The sequence below is a fragment of the Petaurus breviceps genome, unplaced genomic scaffold, assembly GCF_028583685.1.
Source record: "Petaurus breviceps papuanus isolate PSGF00001 unplaced genomic scaffold, PetGlider_PUasm1.0 186, whole genome shotgun sequence".
NCBI lineage: Eukaryota > Metazoa > Chordata > Mammalia > Diprotodontia > Petauridae > Petaurus > Petaurus breviceps.
The window spans coordinates 37,904,387-37,929,098 of NW_027185798.1; the positions used below are offsets into that span (position 1 = coordinate 37,904,387).

Sequence of the window (24,712 nt, forward strand, 5' to 3'; positions counted from 1 at the left end):
CTAAGAACATTACACATGGCCATATTCTACCTGAAAGGTTGTTTTAGGTCAGGTCATTCCCCCAGTGTAGATCGTTCATTCCAAGCAATCTAGAATTAGGTAAGCACAAGCTCTATGCTGCTCATGCAGACTGACTTTTTCACTCCGGTCTCCCACCTTGTCTTTCCTCTGAGTACATTCTTCTCTCTCCTCATTTTATTCAAAACTAAATCAACCATCTCTCTCCAGAAACTTCATCAATGACTAGTTCCACCTGTAATGGGAATGCAAATTTGGAAGATCTTCCCTGCCCCTAGGCTAAAGTGCACCAGAAGCTTGGGGTAGGAGGCTTGTTTTTCAATAGATACTTTTTGATTGGCCAGTGGGTCAATAAGGTTGTTACATTCTCTGAGCCAGGAGAAGGCTATATAAGCCCTGATGTGAGGCTTTGTTTTGGGGGCTCACTTTGAGAAGCGTTCTGTGATTTGATCTGTATTCTGGGAAGCCGTTGTCCAGGTCCGTCCCACCCCCCCCCGCCGGCTTTGAACAACCCAGATGTTGATTTGGTATGGATGTAATGGTTGGACAGTTTGGAAAGCTGTCTACTTGATCTGTTTCTGTCTTGATAATTCTGCCTGTATACTTTGAAATTCGGGGTGCTGACCTTTTCCCCTGAACAAGGTAAACGATATATGTCTGACTGATTAAAGTAAGCTTGTTAACCCATTTTGAGTTGCTTTCCTTTAACAAAGCAGATCCAAGAACCTGTGCTAGCAGCTACCCTGGGAACACTGGGGTGCTTGCTGCTACACCACCTTACTCTAGTCTTCTCTGAACTGCTTCTGTATTTATGTGCCAAGTTTTCTGTCAAAATCTCATTACAAAGAATATCACCACCAAAAAGAGTTATGTAAGAGTGCAGATGGTTCACAACAGCAGGGCTCTATGCCTGAATTATTCAACCTTTATTCACACTTTGTGTGGTCCAAATCAAAAAAAAACAACACATTCCCTCTAACAAAAATGCCTCTGTGTATGCCATTATGCACCACAAAAAGTAAGAGGGAGAAGAGGACTAAGTTTAAGCCTCCACAGGGCATCAGACTTGGAGAAGCCCTAAAAATTCTCTAGAATAATCTGAACCATGACCATCTCTACAACATCCTTGTCTAGTGGCTATCCCGGCTATCTGAACACCTCACATTTAAAGCCCTTTACAACCTGGGTCCACTCTACAGGTCCAGTCTTATTATACAGTCCTCCCCTCCACACCCCCTGTGATCCAGACAAATCCTGTTCCATACATGACATTGTCTTCCATCTCTATACTTTTGCAATGGCTGTCACAAATTCTTGGAATGAATTCTCTTCCTCATTTCTGTGCCTTAACTCAATTCCTTCAAAACTCCAGCAATGAGGCCTTTCCTGATCATTCCAGCTCCTCACGGCTTCCTCCTGAAAACTGGATTCTATCTGTTGTCCATATACCCACTGTACGTTATCTTGCCTCAACAGAACGTGTGCTCTTCAAAGAGAGGGATCACTTCATTTCTGTCTTTCCATCTCCAAAACCTACAAGAGTGCCTGATAGAGAACAGCCCCTTAATGAAAAAAATACATCAGAAAGTGCTTTTAGTGCTATAGATTATTACTATGAAAATGCTACCCGTTCTAAGGAGTATCATGAAGAGTGCTTAGTGAGAACAATGTAATTTTTAAAAACTGGGAAACCAAATCCTCCACTAACTAAAAGTTCCACATCAACATCTTTTCTGGTGATGGTGGTGACCCAGGTCCTAGAAATCTAGAAAATCTAGGTAGCAAGAACGCAGGCAAAGGGAAACAAAAGAACACAATAGCTACAATGCTCAGAGTGCTGTGAAGCTCTTCAGGGGCTTCACACATACAATCTCATTTGACAGAGGGCTTCTGGTCCCATCCATACCTTATAAGGTATGTGGCCTGGCATGAGTTCTGCGGTCTCTCTGCGGCTCGCATTCCTTACTGGAGGAGCAGCAGGAATGGCTGTCCTGACAGCTCACAGGCCTGCTGAGGACCAGCTCGGGGAGACCTGTGAGGTGCTACAGAAAGGGATGTCATTTGTAGACCCCAGGTCTAAAAAGCACTTTCCTACTGACATAAGCCCTCTCCGTCCACATGGGGGAAGTTGCTGCCTTCCTAAAGTTTCTCCTTATCCACTGAGCTGGAAGAAATCTCTGAAGCTCTCAGAGCAAACCCAGATTGCTTTCTTCTTTGGACTTGTATCCCCAGGGCCAAGCACAGTGCCTGGACAATAGGAGGCTCTTATTAAGTATGTATTGATTATTCAGCAATGCGTTATATTATCCTATATGCCTTTGGTGGTGGTGGTGGTGGTGGTGTTTAATCATGTCAAACTCTACATGACCCTGTGGACCATTCCGTCTATGGGGTTTTCTTAGCAAAGATACTGAAGTGGTTTGCCATTTCCATCTCCAGTTGATTGATTAAGGCAAACAGAAATGAACTGACTTCCCCAGAGTCACAGAACTAGTCTGAGGTCACATTTGAATTCAGGTCTTCCTGATGCCAGACACAGCACTTAACCTGTACTAATTTTAAGCTCCTAAAGGTCAGGATCTGTATTTATTTTTTATCACAATAGTCCCAGATTACAGCAGATTACGTAATTTAAAAAATTAATGGCTAAAATGTAAATTGGAGACACATCACACAAGTTAACAGGAGGAAAGCATCATCCTGCCTGTTTTATCTTTTTTGTTTTGTTTTATTAAGCTGTTAACTACTGTTTACCCTCATCTTCTTGTCCCTCCCAATCCCTCCATCTTCCCTCCAGTGTCTCTTAACCAACCCATGTGGTTTGCCCTGCCATACCCCAAATAAAAAGATCTGTTGCTTTCAGCATTAGCTGGATCTTGTGATTCTTCTGTAAAGAACTTTTTAAGTCTTAGCAACAAACTTCAAAAGATACATTTTTAAACTGCAAATTAGTATTTATACAAAATTACAAATATTTAATAAACTAATTATAAAATTCTTTTTTCTTATTTTTTCTCAAATTTTCTCTGAAAAATAAGATCACAATCACTAGGCAGAACTTTGATTTCAGATAATCATTACATGCTTTAGTTAATGACAGAAAAATATAGGTGGCTACTTTTTCCAGTGGTCACTGCACTTTCACTCATACCTCCCCACCCCCATCATGGTGAGGAAATGCTAACACTCCTTCCTCCCCACTGCCACTTTCTGGCTCTACTACCATCACTGTGCAGTCAATCTCTCCTCCTGCGATTCATGCTCTCCATATCGATCATCTAATCCAGATCCTAGTGGCCATTATGTATGAACCCCCAGGACACTTTCCTTTCTTTCTTCCTCAGTAAGTTTAGTGTCTGGATCTCAGTCTTCACCAAGAGACACCTTTACAAACGATGATGATGTTTCAGCCTACCTTAACATCTTAGTTCCTCAATCTACTCAATTCCCATGATCTACTCCTCCACTGCACCTCAGCTTTACACACAGTCACACCCTAGTAACTACTCTCTCCCTCAAGTATTCTACTTACATATTCATGAACTCTAAAATTCCTTCATCTAATCAAAATCTTCTAGCATTCCACTTTCACCTAGGCCTTACTATCACTAACTCTATTCCTCAATTTTACCATAATATTCGATCCTTCTACCCCTTGGCTCTTTCTCAGGCCATCATCCCTGTACTGGCTAAACCCTCCTTCATCCCCTCTCTTTCATCTCTTGGTGAATCAGTCCAACCATATACTACTATCTGCACGTGGCTATGCTTGCACTGGAACTGGATCCCTCATTGTGTCACCAAGCACGCTATGACAAACTTCCAAATTTGTATCACTTTTACCATCTCTCTCATTCTTTCCTATCTGCAGACTACTGCTGAATACAAGCTGGAAAAAATTATGAAGCCTTGCTGATTCGGCTCACTAATAATCTAATGTATTATCTCAACGACACTGCACTGGAGGAGAGCAATACTTTCAAGCCTCCCAAATCAATTCACTATCTCGTTCACCATGGTATAGGATTCTAACAGTAAAAGGGAGCCACTTGGGTCGACTGAGCAGGGGAGTGATATGGTGAGACCTGCATATTAAGAATATCAGTCAGACATTCGTGTGGAGAATGGAGTGAAGAAGAAAGAAAATAAAGGCAGGGAGACTAAATTACTAAACTACTGTAATAGTCTGAGAGAGAAGAAAAGAGCATGATTTAGAGAAAAGGTTGTATGAGAGGAGGGAAAGTAAATATAAGAGATGTAGGGAAGGAGAATTAATAGGATCTGAAAACTGCCTAGATGTGGAGAATGACACATCGCTCCTAGGTTGTAAGCCTAGTAGACTGAAATAATGGCGGTGGCCTTGACAAAAATAGGGAAATTCTGAGGAGGGGAAAGCTGGGAAAGCTAGGGAGAAACATAATGAGTTATGCTTTGAACATCATGAGTTTGAGATATCTCTGTGACACATGGGTGAAGAAGACTACCCTAGTAGCTGGTGAAATTCAACTGAAACTCAGAAAAAAGATGAGAAGAACTTTTGAATTATCTACACAGACAGAAAATACTTTTTTCAAACTCTATTACATTGCAACAAAGACTGAAATACAACAATAAATCTCTCTGACTAAATTATTTGCTTCTTATAAGGACCCACAAAAGGAAAAAAATCACTTATCTTATTTTTCTTATGAAATATTTTCTGAGAACAACTCTCCCTCAAATATACAGTCCTTTAGGAATCATCCTAATTGGGCAAAATATTAAAAAGTGCTTGCTCTTCAGAACCTATGGGTAAATATTTTATTTGATAAGTAGGAAAATGACATTACTTTAAAGGTTTTTGTTTACCTCCTGTCCTGAAAGGTAATATGCTGCAAGAAGTCCTCCAATGAAACGAATATTGACCTCAAATACAGACACCTCTGAATTCTGTGAAGAAAAAAAGAATAAAAATAAATGACTTTCGAGGCTTTAAAAAAAAAAAAGAAAAACTATTTCAAAATGATAAAAAAAATGAGAAAGCTATCCCTTTGTGAAACCAACAACACTGAAAAAACTTCTGCCATGGACATACACTATGCATGTCTGAGTAATTCATCCACCACCCCTGGAAAGAAAAATGATAATAAAGAAAACCAACCAAAGAAAACTACACTACCCAAAGGAAAAATAATAAAGTCAACTTTCATTTAACATCATGATTTGACAAATTGAAGAGAATAGCAAAACTACATATATATAAAATATATACTTATTTCTACCTCTAGGTTATGGCATTTTATACTTTCCAAACACATCATCATTTTCTGGGATTCTACTGTCTTAAAGAAATAGATCTATGGATTTTAAGCTTACTACTAGAGGTCCATACATTCAATTTTAAGGAGGGAAGAAAGGATGGCACTTTAAAAGGAAGTCTATGACTAGCAAGTCCAAAAGGAGGAAGCAGGAGGACAACAAGTATGTGCATCCAGCCTAATTCACAAGGCTGGTCCCATTCAGCCTCAATTTTTATGAGAAACACAGAAGCTACTGGTAGATAGTTTTGATGTATTGCATGGTTACACATGTGAATATATCAAAGGGAACATTACCCATGCCTCACTAGCTTCATAACACAGCGGCCACTGTCAGCCTATATAACAAAACTTGGGGAAACGGGGTGAAAGGGCTCACACGACGGACGGATGGATGGACGGACAGATGGACAGACGGACGGACACACACACGCTTGGTTCACGGAACATGTATGAGAATGTAGTCTCTAACACTTTAGTTAAACCGTCTTCTGGCTTCCATGAGAAGAAGGAACAAGACAGAAGAACTTGAACAAAATAAGGAGAAACTAGATAGATTTGGAGAAGTTTGAACTAATAAGGAAGCCTAAGACTAAATTTGGAGAAAAATAAAGAAAATTGCAAGGAAAACAATCTCTGTCTCAAATTAGTAAGGCTGAAGGAAAGAAGCAGGTATAAAAGAACTGAGGAAAATCAAGGAGAAGGTAGCAGGCAAGTCAAGGCAATTTAAGTGAAAAAAAAAAGTAAGAATACAAAGTCAAGAAAAGTGATGGAAAAGAGCAGTGGGTGGGGCACATCAGAAGACAGGTCATGGCCAAGCTCAATGCCAAAGGGTTATGCTTAGAGAACTGTTAAGACTTAGAAAAGGAAAGCAACAGCACATTATTAGGAGGTCATGATTGATCTGGAGGAGAATAAACACAACCAAGTGATTAAAGTTGAAGTACAAGTAATTTTTTTTAAGGTTGGCCTTAAGGCTCACCTACAGACTGTAGGGGAACCAAGTGACCAGTCTGAGGGGTAATCGCTCCTGCTTTAACCTGTTTGGATCTGGATTGCAGTCTAGGGTGGACGTCCTGGGGTGTGTGTCCAGCTTGCCAGAGCCCATGGAGGCCTCAGACAGGGCACCCAAACTAATACCTCCAGCAGCTGAGAAAACCCCAGCGTTTGGGACGGAAGCTCCCCTGTCTGGTGGCAGAGTCCTACTGTGGCAAAAAGCCCAGGGGTCAAGTAATTGAGTGGCAACATGACCAGGAAAAGGAAGCAAAACAAACTGAAGAATCCAACTTTAGACTCGTATTCTGGGGGCAAAAAGGATCAAAGCATGGAACAGGAGGAAGACAGTGAAGTCAAACTCCTGCACCAAAAGCTTCAAAGGAATATACGAGCTGGTTACAGGCCATAGAGGACCTTAAGAAGCAGATAAGAGAAGTAGAGAAAAATTGGGAAGAGAAATGAGAATGATGTAAGAAAATTAGGAAAGGAGAGTCAATAGCCTGACAGGGAAATAACACTTTAAAAAACAGACTAACTTAAATGGCAAAAGAGGCTCAAAAAGGCAGTGAGGAGAGGAATGCCTTAAAAAGCCAAATTTGCTGGATGGAAAAAGAATCTCAAAAGCTCAGTGAAGAGAATCATTCCTTCAGATTTAGAATGGAGCAAAGGGAAGCTAGGGACTTGAGGAGAAATCAAGATGCTGTTAAACAGATCCAAACAAATGAAAGAATAGAAGGCAATGTGAAATATCTCATGGGAAAAACCACTGACCTGGAAAATAGATCCAGGAGAGATAATTTTAAAATTATTGGACTACCTGAAAGCCATGATCAAAGGAAGAACCTAAAAGTCATCCTCCAAGAAATTCTCAAGGAAAACTGCCCTGATGTTTTAGAACCAGAAGGGAAAATAGAGGTTGAAAGAATCCACCGATCACCTCCTGAAAAAGATCCCAAAAAGAAAACTCCTAGGAATATTATAGCCAGGTTCCAGAATGCCCAGATCAGGGAGAGACTATTACAAGCAACCAGGAAGAAACAATTTGAATATTGTGGAAACACAATCAGGATAACACAGGATCTAGCAGCTTCTACACTGAGGGACTGAAGGGCCTGGAATGTGATATTCCGGAGGTTAAAGGAGCTGGGATTAAAACCAGGAATCACCTACCCAGCAAAACTGAGTATCATGTTTCAGGGGAAAATATGGTCATTCAGTGGAATAGAGGACTTTCAAGCATTCTTGATGGAAAAAAAACAGAGCTGAATAGAAAATTTGACATTCAGATACAAGAAGCAAGAGAAGCATGAGAAGGTAAACAGGGAAAAGAAATCATAAGGAATTTATCAAAGTTGAACTATTTACATTCCTACATGGAAAAATGATAATTGTAACTGATAAAACTTTTCTCAGTATGAAAATAGTTGAACGGAACAGAAATATGTGTGTATGTATAGTCTTTATCAGAGGGCATATAGGAGTATGATTACATATGAATACATATGTGACTGTATATATGTTTACAGGTATACACAGACAGAGGGCACAGGACTAATTGAATAGGAAGGGATGATACTTAAAAGGTGAAATTAAGAGGTGAGAGAGGAATATAATGAGAGGAGATGGGGAGAGATAGAATGGGGTAAACTATCTCACATAGAAGAGGCAAGGGAAAATGGGTACAATGGAGGGGAAGAACAGGAAGACATAAGCAAATGGGTCAACCTTATACTCATTGAATTTGGCTCAGGGAGGGAATGAAATACACACTAAATAGGGTATCTGACCCTACAGGAGAGTAGGGGGGGGAAGGGGATGAGACGGGGGATGATGGAAGGGAGGGCAGGCTGGGGGAGGAGGGAAGTTGGTAGCACCCACTTCTGAAAAAGGATGGGATCAAAATACAGAATAGAACAAGGGGAAGGTGGGATAGGAGGGAGGGAAATATAGTCAAGTCTTTTACAATATACGTAGTATGGTAATGTTTTCATTAGCTACACATGTACAACCTATATTAAATTGCTTATCTTCCCAGTAAGGGTGGGTGACAAGGGAGGAAGGAAATTAATCTGGAATTCAAAGTTTTAAAACCAAATGTTTTAAAATATATATATATATATATACTATTTTATATGTAATTGGGAAATAAGAGGAGGGGATATTCTGGGGGACCGCTATTTTGGGGACACTGGTAGGGGAAAAACCAGGAGAAAATTTGTAACCCAAAATCTGGCAGAAATGAATGAAGTAAACCAGAAGTTAATAAAGCAATTGGAAAAAAAAAAAATCCCAACCATGAAAGAATAAGGGTATGTGTGTGCAGCGATTTGCATCAAGACTGAAAATGACAGATATGGATCCTAAAAGTCTAAATTGATCTCACCCCTGAAGAATGTGAAGGGAGACTCAAGGAACTTGTCTCCACATTCTAGGTTTTAGGTATAATGAAGCATTCCTAACAGAATCAGAAGTGAGACTTCTAAAAGGGAAAAGAAAGGGATCTGAGGCACAGGAAGAGAATCTTGACACTCAAAAGAAAAGTTAAGGGGAAATGGAAAGATAAAGGCAGTTGTATTCTTAAAGCTCAAAAAAAGATAAGGTTCTTCCCGAAGAGAGAGAAAATGGTACAGTACAGTCACAGAAATGATTAGACGACAGGTCATTCAAAAGGGTTATAAAAAGAGCAGCAGTAAGGGATTCCCTTGCCCAAAGCTATAACAGAACTGATAACAAAAGGGGTTTTTGTTTGTTTCTTCTTTCTGTCCTCCTGGAGCATGTATCTAAGACATAACAGAACATCCCAAGATTTATCACAATGGAAGACAAGCCTATGGGTTAGAGGCAGCCATTGTGACTGCTTCTCTATGCCTGAGTCTTCTCTCGGGCTGAGGACGTTGCTTCACAGAGTCCAGTTCTCTCTCCTCCCCTACGGCCTATCTATGCCAGCTTTATTTTTCCTAGCTTCTCTTAGGGTCTTCCTTGTTCACTACCACGTTTAAAGCAAGGCTAGTCCAGGACTCTCTCTCAGGCAAGGTGAACTTGTAGAGCACCATCCCACATCTTCCTGGAACAACTCAACCTTCCATTTGGAGAGTTGGAATAGCTACCACTGTTACCCCCAACGTGGCCATGGGCATTAATCTTGCCAGCATGTCCAAAATATCAAAATGTGTCAGTAATGAAGGTATCACTACCTAAGGCTTAAACACAAGGTAACTACATTGGCACTGTAAATGTTTGAGACTATCAGATGAACCCAATGGATTTAGATATTGAACACTGGAATTTAGAACAAGAATACTGTTGTGTAGGGGAAATGCCTAGTGGTAAATCTGTCTAGTTCTTAGTTACAGTGGAGTTGCTGTGGTAATTTCCTGTGCAAAAGATGTTATAAACTTTTCTGTCAATGGAGAATTGGCAAGTGGAAATAATGAAATTTTACCAGACGAGTAATGCTGTTACAATAGAGACAAATGAACCACTTCAGTTGACCTTTGCACTTCAATACCTGAAAAAATTCACTCCATGTTCTCCTTCAGTAACACAGAATACATCTGCATGCAGATAAGCCACTTGCTGTGGAGTATAAGATGGCAGACATGGGATATATAAAATATTACTTAGCTCCCAAGAAATAGGATGAAGGAGGAGCTTAGACACATTTTATCTTTAAGAAGGGGAAAAAAACTCTTGAAAAGAACTAATTTTGAGATGCTGACAATGTGTTAAACTGTTAAGTCTTTTCAGCCTTACCTTTGAATTTGTACTTTTATATACCTAGATAACTTTCTGTAAATATAGTACTTATTTCTACCTTATAATTTATTTGAAAATTTCAAAATTAGATCTTAGTACTTTTATCCTAGTCTGTGCCATACTTAGAAATTCTATTTTAGATGTTTTTATGTCAACAAATTCCTTTTGTAATTCTAAGAGAAAAGAGGATATGTTTTCAATGTAAATAAAATTATATGGTGAGCTCTTCATTGAGTAGTATCTTCCAAGAGGTCCCTGCTCAGATGCAAAAATCTACATGGATTCTCAGCCATAACAAAAATGAATGTCAAAAGTGTTAATGTTTTTATTTTTCATTCTGGAATTATTGAATATAAAGCACAGTGATAACAGGAATAAAAGAAATAATTTCCACACACACACATACCCCCTAAATGGGTATAACTTATTATGGTGGTGGTGGTGGTGGAGGCAGCGGTGGCAGCAAACACTTATATGGCCTTTCTGTGCTAAGTACCATGCTATGTACTTGTTACAAATATGATCTCATTTGATCCTCATAACAACTCTCAAAGGCAGGTACTACTATTAACTCCATTTAAAACAGATGGGGAAACTGAGAAAGACAGAGGTTAAGTGAGTTGCCCAGGGCCACACAGATAATAAGAGTCTGAAGCTGCATTTGAACTTCAGTCCCAGCACTCTATCCATAACGCCATCTAGGTGCCTCTGCAAGATACGTAAAAGGAATGTGAGATAACACTGTATATTAAGAGTATATATTCCCATAAGGAAATCCAGAAAGCAGGGAGCTTTAGGATGAAAGTCAATGGAAGGAGAAGCAACACATTTCTTTGACCCTGGCACATACTAAAGCACATCTAGACAAAAGACAAAAAGACAAAAAATTTGAGAAAAAGATCATAACACTAGAACAGAGGCATGATACACTAATGACAAAGGGACTTCAAAAACCCACATATCTGCTCAAAACTCTCAAAATCCGCAGTAATAACTTTTTGGCTTGCCTTAGTGAGAATTTCATACTTCAAAAGATGGGAGAACCCAACAAGGGGAAATTCTATGCTGGATCTGAATCCTATTGATGTGAAAGAACTGGTTACTAGGGCAGAAATATTAAGTAGCCTGGGGAGAAATAACCACTTCATTTTAGAATTTAGGAAAGAGAAAAGAAATCTGGGCATAATCTAATATATACCCTAGATTTTGGGAAAATAGATTTAAAAGAGTTTAGAAGAAGGACAGGATCCCATGAACTGAAATGCTACAAGACCAACAAGCCCAGGATGAATGGAAAACAGTCAAATATAAAATTCTGAAGCTGGAAGAAAAAAAGGGCTTTTTTTTTTTGAAGAGATATCATTGTTTATTAAAATTCCTGAGTATAAGGAGCCATGGTTTGCACTATGATATAGATCCTAGACTTCTTGAGAATAGTGGAAGAGTCACTCAAAGGTCGCAATTGACAACAGCAAGAAATATGGACAGGATAACATAAATGGAGTGAATCTCAAAAAGAGGTTCTTAACTAGGAACTCAACCTAGGCTACATGAACTTGGCTTTTTAAAATATTATGATAAGTATATTCCAGTATGATTGGGTTCCTCTGTAAACACATGTAAAAGGCTCTTTTTCTAAAAAAGACAAATGTGGATTCAAAGGGAACTCACTCATCAACTTAAATTTTAGAAAGAAATGCCACAAAATTGAAGATAGGTAACTGTCATGATTTTCAAGAAGACAGTCTTATTGGCCAATGAGCAAAGAGATGGCTGGCGACAATCTAGAAGGAAAATCTGATTATATGTACTCAGCATGGCTTCATCAAGAGTAAGTCAAGTCTGACTAATTTTATTTCTTTTTATGACAGGAGTTACTAAACTGCTAGATCAAGGACATTCTGCACCCAGAGCTTTACCTAGACTTCAGCAAAGTTTTTGGTGAAATAACTCATGCTATTCTCATGAAGAATGTGGATAGATGTGGAGTAGATGGAAATACAAGCTAGATAAAGTGCTAATGACATGGCTGGAAATGACAGAAGATCTCCAGTATACTGTGTTGTATGATCCTGTAGTGTTTGACATTTTTAGCAATGACAAATGCACTGATGACAATAAGCTGGAATTGGGAAGTAACAAATCTAATGAAATTAAATTCAATAAAAATAAATGTAAAATCTTAAACTTGGGTACAAAAACATAAGATGGTTAGATCAAAGTTTGAGAAGATTTAGGAGTAAGGTTGCCATTAGAGAACTGCAAATTCAATGATACAACGAAGGATATGGTACCCCAAAAGAGCTAAGGTGCTCTTGGGTTATATTAAGAGAAGCATAGCTTCCAGGAAAAAGGAGATGATAGTCTATCTATACTTGACCCTTGAAAGATACAATTTGGAACATTGTATTCAGTTTTGACTACAAAATTTTGAGAAGGTCATTGATAAAATAGACAAAGAGGGCACTCAAGATAGTGAAGAGCCTGTATCCATGTTACAGAGACTGATGCAAGGTGCAGAAAATGTTTAACCTAGATGAAAGAAAACTCAGGGATAACATGATAGTTTCCTTCAAGTATCTGAAAGGTTGTCATGTGAAAGAAAGGTGAGACTTGTTCTGTTTATCCCTAAAGGGCAGAAGCAAGTGCAAGAGGTAAAATCTTCAAAAAGGTAAGTCTAAGCTAGACGTCAGGAAAAGTTGCCTAACAAAGGAACTGTCCAAAAGTGGCATGGGATACTTGGCTTTCCTCCTGGAAGTCTTCAAGAAGCTGGATAGTAAGGAATCCTCTTGGGTATGCTTTGGACTAGGTGGCTGCTGAGGCACCTTCCAACTCACTAAATTACATGACTTGACTTTTAGCTCTCAAGAGTTTTGGGGGGCAACATGACTAGTTTCACAAATGGAACAATGCTAAACCAGATGTTTCATCTGGGAGAACGCATCAATCATTCAGCAAGCACCTACCATGTGATGGTCACTATTATAATGTAGTGCCAAGCAAAGGCAACTTCCCAAGATTCAGAATACCAGCACAGGTGCTCTCCATTTTATTCAGTGACAAATTAAGAACAGAGAAGATCAAAACATGACATCATTCCAAATACAGCATTTACTAAGTGTGATTAAATAATCTCCAAGTACTACCCCACCCCAGGACCTTACATTCATTCAATCAATTACAAAGTCCCAGTTCTAAATACTACTCCACCCCTAGGCTGTACCTTCATTTAGTCCATCACAAAACTCCTCTTCTCAAATGGAGATTAGTTTCCAAACATAAGTAAAGTACATTCATTTGTTCAACCATAGAACACAAAAAGGTCAAAAGTTCCCCACCCCTGGATCACAATCGAATCTACCCCAGAGTTACATCAAGTTTAAGCACAGCACTTAATACCCAAATGGAGGTCTTTTCTTCATCTTGACAGGAGGCAAGTTCTCAGCAATCTTAGTTCCTGGGGAGACAAGGCTTAGCAAGGCCACAAGATACATTGCCAGTCTCTTCATTAATTCATCCTCTGTCTGAAGAACAGTCCTAGAACCCCTGAAAACATTAGCAAAACCCTCTCCCAGGATTTCTGTAAACATACAACAAGAAAATCCTTCTTCAGGGCTTCTGAACCAACAGAAAGCTTCCCAGAGCCCTGCAACAACAGCACTGTCCTTCACCAGTGGACAACATTCACTCTCTGTCTGCAGGACAGTCTCAGGAGCTCTTAACCAACAGTCAGGTTCCAGGACTTCTTCAACAACAGGACTGTCTTTCACCAGTGGACAAATCTGGCAAAACAACATCAAAACAGACAGACAAAGTACCAGCAAAACAGCCATGTCTCCTCAGTCCTTGGCAGCTCTGGGGGCAGGTCTCAAAAGTCCAGGGCAATTCAAAGTGGCCCTCAGCAATCCTCTCAGTCTCTCTCTGCCTCCAGGAGGGTGCTGCTTCCAAAAAGTTCTTCTGCCTCTCTCTTGTCTCTCCAAATCTATGTCACCAGCTCCTCCCAGTCACCAGCTCCTCCCAGTTCATGTCTCTCTTTTCAAGTCAACAAGTCCATCCCACAGGTGGGATTAACAAGCTCTGAGTTTTAACACAATCACTTTGAAAACCAAGCCAATACAGGGGAAACTTTATATTCCATTACTATCACAACTATGGACACAGATTTTTTTCTAATTTGTTAAGAAATTTATATCCCATCTGGGGAGACATTTGTACTTATATAAATATATAAAGAATAAATAAATAAGAACAAAATGAATAAAAATTTTAAATAATGTAGTTAAATACAAGAGAGCTGGGGTAAGAACACATTAACAGTTGAGGGACCAGGAAACACTGTATAAAAAGCAGATGCTTTGGCTTCATCCTGAAAGAAAAATGAATTCTGTGAGACAGATAAGGAAGGAGGACATTTCTGGCCATGGTAACAGAAAGATGAAGTGTCACATGGTAAGGAACAGAATATATTCTGGCTAGATCAGAGAGTACAGAAACAGGAGTAAAGTATAGCAAGGCTAGTAATATGTCAAAGGTTACCATAATGGAATCTGAATTCCAAAGACCAGGTCTCACTACCGCATTGGACAGGGGAAAAGGTGCAAACGGTTTGGAACAGGACTTGTGTGGGGAAGAGTTAAGAGTGGGAATAAGACAACAGGAGGAGGAGGTTAGGGACAGCTTGATCCAAAGTAGTAAATAGACAGGGAGAGCCTCATAGTCATTTCAACAAATACATAATGAGCATATGCAGCAAGACCTGCAAGAAGCTCTTTTTACATCAAGATCACTCAAGGTACCTTGAAAGAAGCTGACAATAGAAACAACCCCATTCATGACCTTCTGACTGTAAGCATGAGATGAGATATAAAACTGGAGCTGCAAGGTTACCAAAGGACTTAGGACTGATTCAAGGATTTCAGGGCAGAGTTCAAGCTGAGGAAGAGTTCTTTGTGGATGATAAGGTCTTCTTGATGCTCCTATTTGTATAAGGCATTATATTGACTGTATCCAGGGTCTCAAGCCATAGAAGAGATTCCTGTAAGAAATATAATCATCCAAAGGAGTGTGGCCTCTTCCATTCACATATAGAGACAAAACACATAAGGAACGCCTCTTGCCCATATTTCAATATGTCATTAAAGAGACAACCTACAGAACATGTCCAAATCTGTACTGGACGTATAGAACAGATGGATAACAAGCTAGGTCCAGAATTGAACAAGAGGAGTGGGCTGGATTGCTTTTAATAAGCCCAGCTTTCTATGAAATCAAAGGTTCACTTTTTTTGATATAAACATTTTATTCATGCAGCAGCAAAACCTGGAAGACCATTGCTTCCAAAAAACTTAAGGTAAGCATCATACAGAGGGGAAAGGAAAGGTTCATGGTAAGTATGATCAGGCAGCAATATGTGACCAACGAAGAACTTTGAAAAACAGGAATAAATGATGACATCAAGGAAGTACTTGATAGAGAAGATGGGTTGAGCACCTTACAAAAAGTGAGAAATGAATGGATGAATGAATGAAAAACTTTTATCAAATGTTTACTACTTTCCAAGCACTGTGCTAAGTACTATGAATACAAATTTAAAAAAAAAAAAAGTCTCTACTTCCAAGAACCTTATACTCTAAAACAGAAGTCTAGCCACAGACAGACAGAAAGGTGCAGAAGTCCTAAGGGTCCAGTAGTAAGGATGCTGGGGTGGCCTAGGCTACAACAAGGTAAAATGATAGTGCCAGAAATCTACAGGGTATGAATGCAGGGAAGATGGTAAGGGCTGGCAGCCTTGATATCACCAGGATAAAGAAATTCCTATCTCTTCCTAGATATATAAGCAATCAAGTGGCCTAAAGGGATTCTGGGCAGCCAGGACAGGGATTGAAGGAGAAAAGAAAACAGGGTGCTTTCATTGGTAGTTTGTCTTCCTACTTAGTAGTAGCAGATGTGTCTAGGACAGCCAAGGCCAGGGGAGGGGACAAGAGGAAGAAAAGAAGCAAAAGCAAAGGTCATACCCAGTGGTAATAGGTCTTCCTATCACCTAGCCACTCCAGATACACTCTGCATGACAAACAGATGTGAGGAGGAAGCAAAAATGCCATTAGCACATAGGGTAGATCCCCTAAGTTGATATTTTGGGAGGAGATATATGAGAATCATAGAGGCCTTAGCAGTTATAGATGACTTGCTACCTACAATCCCTCAAGAGAACTCCCTTCAGTATTTGAGGAAGCCATACGACACAATTAGGTGTTTTATATCCTCTCTAAGAAAGGTGTCAGCCCCTTCCCTTTCTGTGGCTCTCACTCAGGGATAACAAATCAATCACAACAATAGTTCTATCACTCTTATTGATGTATTCTTTTGGGAGGAATACTGAGAATTTTGGGACATTAGACATCCATCCCCCAAACTAGCCCCAGCTTCACACTCAGATTTGACCACCTCAGGAAAGCTACCTAATTAGGTATAACCAGGAAATTCACATAATCATGGAAATGTGAGAGAGACAAGTTTAAAAGAAAAGAAATTAATGCAGAAAAAACAAAAAATTAATTAAAAAGGTAACCATAAAAGTGGAAAAATAACTGCAATGAAAGAATCTCAAGGAATTAAATATGGCAGTCAGAGCATAGTTCTTCACTGGCAATTCTGAGGGAAATGCTTCTCTGTTTAGATCTTTTTAACAGCATCTTGATTTCTCATAAAGTCACTAGCTTCCATTTGCTCCAGTCTAATTCTGAAGGAATGAGTCTCTTCAGTGAGCTTTTGAGATTTTTTTTTTGGTAGTTTGGTTTTCATTTCATCATCATAAACTTAACTCTGTTGTCTAGCCAGACTTGTGGAAGGAAAAAGGAAGTGAAATCCAAAGAGAAGTGCAGCAAGTGAGAGCACAAGGATTACAGGGTATAAGAGCAGGTGGGATTTGGGGGTGCTCTCTCCGGCTACAGAGCAATGATTTGATGGTTAAGACAAAAAACAAAACAAAAAAAACTTATGAGAGCTGTCCACAGTCAGCGATAGTGATCTTCTTGCTGGTCTTGCCATCCCAAGAACCGAAACGCTCCATGGCTTCCACAATGTTCATGCCTTCTTTCACTTGGCCAAAGACAACATGCTTGCCATCCAACCAATCAGTCTTAGCAATAGAGATGAAAAACTGGGAGCCATTTGTGTTGGGTCCAGCATTTGCCATGGACAAGATGCCAGGACCAGTATGCTTCAGGATGAAGTTCTCATCAGCAAATTTCTCCCCATAGATAGACTTGCCACCAGTGCCATTATGGCGTGTGAAGCCACCACCCTGGCACATGAACCCAGGAATGATTCTGTGGAAGCAGGATCCCTTGTAACCAAATCCCTTCTCTCCAGTGCTCAGAGCATGGAAGTTTTCTGCTGTCTTTGGAACCTTGTCTGCAAAGAACTAGAAAGTAATCCGGCCCAGGGGCTCATTATCAACGGCGATGTCGAAGTACACGTTAGGATTGGCCACGGCCACAGATGCCGGGGCTGGGTGCAATGGCAGAGGAAGAGGTGGCGGGGATCGGCGTCCGGCAGACGGAACCAAGACGAAGACTCCAGGTGGCAGCGTCTGCAAAGTACAGCTTTTGAGATTCTTTTTCCATCTGGCAAATTTGGCTTTTTAAGGCATTCTTCTCCTCGTTGCCTTTTTGAGCCTCTTTTGCCATCTGAGTTAGTCTATTTTTTCAAGTGTTATTTTCTTCAGTCAGGTTGTTGACTCTCATTTCATAATTTTCTTGCATCGTTCTCATTTCTCTTCCCAATTTTTCTTCCACTTCTCTTATTTGGTTTTCGAAATCCTTTATGAGCTCCTCTATGGCCTGTAACCAACTCATATTTTTCTTAGAAGCTTTTGGTGCAGGAGTTCTGAATTCGCTGTCTTCCTCCTGTTCCATACTTTGATCCTTTTTGCCCTCAAAATGGAGTCTAATGTTGGATTACTCTGTTTGCTTCCTTTGCTTGCTCATGTTGCCACTCAATTACTTGACTTTTGAGCCTTTTGCCACAGTAGAAATCTGCTACCAGAAAGGGGAGCTTTATCCCAATCACTAGGGTTTTTGCAGCTGCTAGAGCTATTAGTTGGGTGTCCTCTCTGAAGCCCCCACATGCTCTGGCAAACTGGTCACACACCCCAGGACTTCCACCCTAGACAATAATCCAGATCCAAGCAGGTTAGAGCAAGGGTAATTACCCCTCAGAATGGTCGGTCACTTGGTCCCCCTACAATCTGCAGGCCAGCAGCTCTGAAGCAGCACTGCCCCAGAGCCTCGGCTGCTTCTCGCCCCAGAGGTAAAGGCCACCTGCACTCCTGAACCCCCTGTTCCTGCAAAGTCTGTTTGGCATCTATGGGTTGATAATTCTGGAAACTGCCAAAGCTGCTGGTGTTCCACTCTCCCAAAGTCCCACCAGCCATGGCTCATCAGGCCACCATGAGGCTAAAACCTCTGGCTCAGGAGGGGCTGGGCTCAGCTCCCAGAAAGCTGCACTGGCCCCTTACTGCCAGCCTGTTGGGCTGTCTTCAGCAGGAGGTTAGCTTCTCTCTGTCATTTTGTGGGTTCTGTAGCTCCAAAGTTTGTCTAGAGTCATTTTTTATATGAATTGGAGGAGGTGGAAGCTGGAGTCACGTGGAAGTCCTGTTTCTACTCCGCCATCTTGACTCAGCCCTCCAGGGAAATGCTTATCAATGTTAAAGTCAAATGATGTGAAATTTGTTTGCAAAGTATGAATTTTTATAGATAATAAAAAAGGATCAATGCCTACAAACAAGCTCACTTGCTAGGAAAAGCAAAAACTACTAAGGTTATTTGCTTACTATGTTTTTGAATCTTAACTTAGGTCAATTAATATAGGTTTACAATTAACTACCCCACCTTAAGTCTTCTGTATGAGTTCATGAAGCACAGAATCCTTATGGAGAACCTGGCCAAGTCATAAACTAGACCACCTTGTCAAAGTAGGGGAAACTAAAGCATACTCTAATCTAGCTAGTCCTTAGCTTTTAAGAAAATTAAAATCATTAGTTTACCAAAAAAGATGTTCTGCTTCACTGGTCACCTATTATTATAAGCTGTTCAGTTCTTGGCACCTTTCCAATGTAGAGAATACATTTGAAAATACACAGTAATTGCTCCAAAAGATCACGTCGTAATATTCAATGATGTTCTCAAACATTTAAACCTGTTGCTATGGTTCCCGGTCTGTTACCAGGTGACACGTCAGTACATTGAGTTTTCAAGCACTTTGCAATAATTTAATCATGTTAACAAGAACTAAGAGTTACTTAACCATTTGAAAATTTTATTTAAAATTGTAAGAAAAAGAAAAGAAAGTTTTATCTAGAAAAATGGAATATAGAACGAAATCTTAATAATTATCTGTTTTGGAATTGAAAATTATGTCTGTCTGTATGCTTAAAATGATTTTATTAATTTAAAAACTGCCAATAATTCTTGGAAATTTTTACTTCCAAATCACCTACTTCCTTCTAGGACACATGAATATGTACCATGTAACTGCCAAGTGTTGAATGGACTATCAGAGTCTGTTGTGTTAAATCTCTTGAAATTTTTCAATGTTCCCAATATATAAAAGCAAAAAGGAGGCAATAAAGAAAAAATTCCAAAATTAAAGAAAGAAAATATTCTAGAGTGTTTAAAGGGGAAGATAGCCAATTTGGTAACAGATATTAATAATAGAATAATCTCTTCCAAAAGAAATGTGTGATGTAAATAGTCCAAATCTTGTGGTATTTTCAGATACATAGACCTCCCTAAATAAATACGTCTTTGCAGATCAACTAGTCAAACACCGTATTAGGATTTAAACTCATCTGCAAAATGTTATAAAGAAAGAAAGTAGAAGGTTAGAAGCAGCATCAGTTCATAACAGAGAGAAGTAGTGAAAGGAAAAAGTTTACAGAAAGCCTGGTATGATGATAAATTAAGCCAAACCATCCCAAGTGTCTAAGGATGAAAGTGGACAGACAACAAAAAGATGAAAAATGAAAACAATCTGTCAAAATGTCTCTAAGAAGATATTCTTCCACAAATGACCACAGAACACTGGACAATAAAATCTAAGTCGCTGACAAGTTGTATGATAAACCAGAACTCAGACTAAAGAAGTACCTATACCATCTAACCACTGAATCATGGAACCAAACATAATAAAGCTATAATAGTCCTTCAAAATATTTTAAATCAGCAATTTTGCTGCCACCAAGCTATTCTCCCTGCTAAGTTACACATCTCCAGTTTTTTCAACTGAAGTTTCTATGTTAAGAAATTTAACTCCCCTTACCATCCTCTAGTCATCTTCCTTTGAATGTGCTACAGTTTGTCAGCATCTTTTCTAAAATGATTCTCTGAACCAAGGATAGGGAAACTGTGGTCTCAATGACACATGTGGCTTTCTAGGTTCTCAACTTCTAGGTCTAAACTTCACAGAACAAATCGCTGTAATAAAAGGATCTGATCTGTAAAGGACCTAGAAGACCACAGGTTCTCCATCCCTGCTCTGAACTATAATACTCTAGATGTGATCTGGCCACCACAACAGATTACAACAGAACCTTGCTCTAAATCAGGAGTTCTTAGTCTAAGGTCTATAAATTTTAAAATACATATGTTTTGATAACTGTATTTCAAAATAATTGAATCCTACATATTTTATTTCATGCATTTAAAAATATTATTCTGAGAAGTGGTTCATAGACTTTACCAGACTGCCAAAGGGTCCATGACACAAAAAAGGCCAAGGACCTCTGATCAAGACTCTACTTCTATTAATATACCCTAAGATAGCATTGAGATAGTATGTCAAGGTGTATAGAGAGCCAGCCTAGGATTCAAGTGCTTTAACCTCTAGATACGTCAATCTACTCTCTAAAAAACTAAGCCATAGAAGAGTTGCCAGCTTGCATGAGTTCAAAGAATTTCTTTACCAGAAGTTGCCTACATTAATGAAACCACAGGTTTAAACTAAAAGAGAACATTAGTTTTTTGGGCTACCATACTATATTAAGATCCTTATTAAAGGGCTGGACTTTGGAATCAGAGAAAGAGACATGAGATCAAAGCCCACCTCAAGCACTTCTTATGGGACCTTAGACAAGTCACAACTTCTTTCAGCCCCTGTTTCTTTTCTATAAAATGGAGATAACAATAGCACCTGCCTTGCAGGGCTCATCTCAAACGAGATGACACATATAAAGAATTTTGCAAACCTTCAAGTACCACATAAATGCTACGTATAAGGCCATAACAACTACTAATAGTACATCACATTTCCCCCATCCTGTAGTTGTACAGTCAATTTAAAAAGTGTATTCTTTGACTGTAAAGCTTTAATAGCTTAAAACTTCACTAAGACTTTAGGGACACTATATAACAAGGGGTCAAACTCTGCGATCTAAATCTGGAAGCCAACTGTACTGAAGTGATAGACTAAACCATGAAAGTCAAAGGGACTTCTGAGAGTCCTTAGAGATAGGAGGGGGAACAATGGAGCACACAACTTTGAAGAGTTATCCAAACTTAGAAGAATAGATCACCATGCCTAAGAAAATATGAAATAGTCATAGAGGTTGGAAAACCAGGTGAGTACAGTGCCGCAGAAGGAAACAATGCTAAGAAGGAGCAGAGTGGTCTTTAATGCCAAATATTTCAAAGGGAAGGAAAGATACTCACTGAAAAAAGAACTCAATTTTCAAGGTGGAGGGCCTTGGTAACTTTCAAGGGAGCAGTTTCTATAAAGTGGTAAGAGCTTAACTCATGTTGTAAGGGTTAAGTTTTAAAAAATAAAAGTAGTAAGTGTAATTATTATTTATATTTTATCAGTTATTAGAAGCAGTGAAAAATGTAATAGCTGGATTGGTTAAAGAAAGGCTGGGAGGATTCTTACCTATTCTATTCCACAACTTTGATACATCTGGCCAGCCACATTCACATTAACTCACTGGAAAAATATGTAGCTTGTCTTTCAATAGCTAATACTCCCATTTTACACCCAAGTGACTAGTATATATCTTCTTTCACTGGCAAAAAACCAATAACTGCACATTCGTCTTGAATTAAATTATTCTTTAAGTCCTACAACTCTCTCACACAAATGTGCCTTTTAAAAAATTATATCACTAGGAAGACTGTAAGTTAATAGTTTATATCATGTTGTGAAAGTGGCCTTCATTTTCACAAAAGAAAGAGGGGAAAATAAGGGAAATATTGATTAAGCATATTAAGAATGAGGAGGGAGGAGAAGGCTTTTAAATATGACAATTTGCAGATCAAAAAAAGCTCCTTTTTAATGGCCTAAAATATCTGCAGTCAACATAAGCTAAAACATAGTATGTCCTTTGCAGGAATCTGCAAAAGTAATTCATATTACTTACTGAAATAATTACTAATTAACACAATCCTTAAATATCTATTATTTGGCATACACCAGGATTTTATACAATTGAAAAAACAAAAATATTAAAAAGATATATAAAAATACCATAATGACAATGTACTCTTTCTTTTTTTTTTAACCTCAAAAAACATTCAAAGAATTAGTTTAGTAATTCAAGCTAAAAATAAAAGGGGGAATAAGATTAGTAAGACTTATCAGGAAAAACAGAAAGAGCCTGTAACTTATATAAAATCTAAGAGTAAAAGTTATATTCCAAATAGAAAAAAAAAAAAGGCTTATTTCTAGTATTCATTATCAGTTGATATAATAGCTCATACTTATGAAGAGCTTTATAGTTTACAAAGAGCTTTTGTCATAATAATCCTATGAGGTGGGTAGAACAAGTATTATTATTCCCATTTTATAAATGGGAAGTTAAGACTCAGAAAAGTTAAGGAACTACCAGATGGTCATGTGTTTATTAAATGTCAGGGCCAGGGCTTAACTTCAGACTTTGAGGCTTTAAGACTAGTTTCCTCCCACTCTGTCACACTAACTTTCTTATGATGTTATATAAATGCACGTGAAATATAATGTTTTGGATCTTTTCAAAGTTTCTTTAAAAAAATCAGTAATCAATATTATATACTTACCACACTAAAATCAAGATTGTGGTCAATCCACTCCTGTCCTTCTTTGAATTCGTCATGCAGTCCCATGATATAAAGAGTATCCAAAGCATCTACTATAGTAGCACCCATTTTTGAACTTCCTAGAGTTAAGAAAACAGAATTTCATAGTAAGTATTCTTTTCATTACAGTTGATTTTTTTAAAGAAGAATATAGTATAAAATTAAGTCTGATAGAGCACCTATCTTAAAAGTGGAAGGAAAGATAATCATCCATATCATCATTTCAGGAATAAAGATTCCAATAAATTATCTTGACCCAAGTTTGAGCAATTTAACCTCACAGAAAACCAAGCAAGTAGATAGATCCAGGGAATTTTAAAATCTGTTGTTGCTGCTGTAGTTTTTAAGGGAAAGAGGCAGAGAAAGAGTTAGAGAAGGTCCAAATCTTTTTTGTAACATTTAATAAAATGGAAAATATCAATACTCTTCATAAAAAATCAAATTCAAAATGTCTTAAAGGTTCTTGATATAAAGAATGAAAGTAACAATTCACAATTTCTCAGTTCTGTTTCAATTCCCATTTCTATATATAACACTTTATAATTTACCAAGCACCTTTCTTGCAACAACCTTGTGAGGTCTATAAGTAGCGCGAATATTATTCCAATTTTTTAGATGAGCAAACTTCAATTAAGAGATGCTGAAAGGAATTCTATAGCTAGAGGAATAACTAAGATTGAACTATTTGCATCCAATATACTTTGACAACTAACACAAAGGTGACACTTAACTTTAAGAAAATCTGATACAACAACGTCACATCACAGAAAAATTATTAATTCAGACACGGTTCTCATAACAGTGAGTTACTTTCCCGCATTGCATTTAATGATTTGCAAATGACTATATAACATCAAGGCTTACATACCAGTCATCATGATGGAAGTATTTGGAGTCAAAGCAAAATGAAAAAAATCAACAAATTAAAGCGAACGCACATATGGAAAAGTGTCACCTTCCATATGGAGCTTTTCATGACCCTCCCACAGATACCAGGCCTTCTCCCCATAATCACCCTGCATCCATTTGGCATATACACTTATGTGCACACACTGTGTTCCCTCACTAGATTTCAAGCTCCCTGAGGTCAGAGAGACAGCTTCACCTTGAAGACTAGCACAATGCCTGCCACTTTGTGGGTGCTTAACAAATACTTGGCAAGTGACTGATTAAGTCAGTGGAAAAGTGATTCAACTGTAAATCAATTAGATTTCATAAGCCATAGCAGATAATCAGAAGTAAACTAGTAATCTTTAGGAAAACAATACAGTGGTCCTTACAGTAGATGGCAGTGTAAGTTAAAATTAATGCATAGCGTTCTTTGACCCCTTTTCCCAGCTAAAACCTACCTAAAATGCCTCAAAAAGTTCACTCAGAAGTTTAAAAACATCTAATGATGATATGAGCAACTGAATCTTATCAGAGAAAAATATCACTAAGTATATTACTAAAAATTGTTAGAATATCTTCAAAATACATTTTGGCTTCAATATTTAACAATTGTCATTCAACCACTCATTAAGAGTTTAATGCCAGGAACTA

General features: G+C 38.6%; 1 protein-coding gene and 2 pseudogenes across 1 annotated transcript in view; 1 reads left to right on the forward strand and 2 right to left on the reverse strand.

Annotated features, from left to right (window-relative positions):
- Positions 1-24,712, reverse strand: part of MAN1A2 (mannosidase alpha class 1A member 2) — a 255,679-nt gene that overhangs the window by 116,262 nt on the left and 114,705 nt on the right. The window contains exons 4-5 of the mRNA XM_069090237.1: positions 23,132-23,250; positions 4,867-4,947 (exon numbers count right to left, since the gene is read on the reverse strand). Of these exons, the coding sequence (XP_068946338.1) occupies positions 4,867-4,947; positions 23,132-23,250 (200 nt within the window). The remainder of the gene's footprint in view (positions 1-4,866; positions 4,948-23,131; positions 23,251-24,712) is intronic.
- On the forward strand, positions 5,706-9,967 carry LOC138162015 (proliferating cell nuclear antigen pseudogene; annotated as a pseudogene).
- LOC138162799 (peptidyl-prolyl cis-trans isomerase A pseudogene) lies at positions 11,407-17,697 on the reverse strand (annotated as a pseudogene).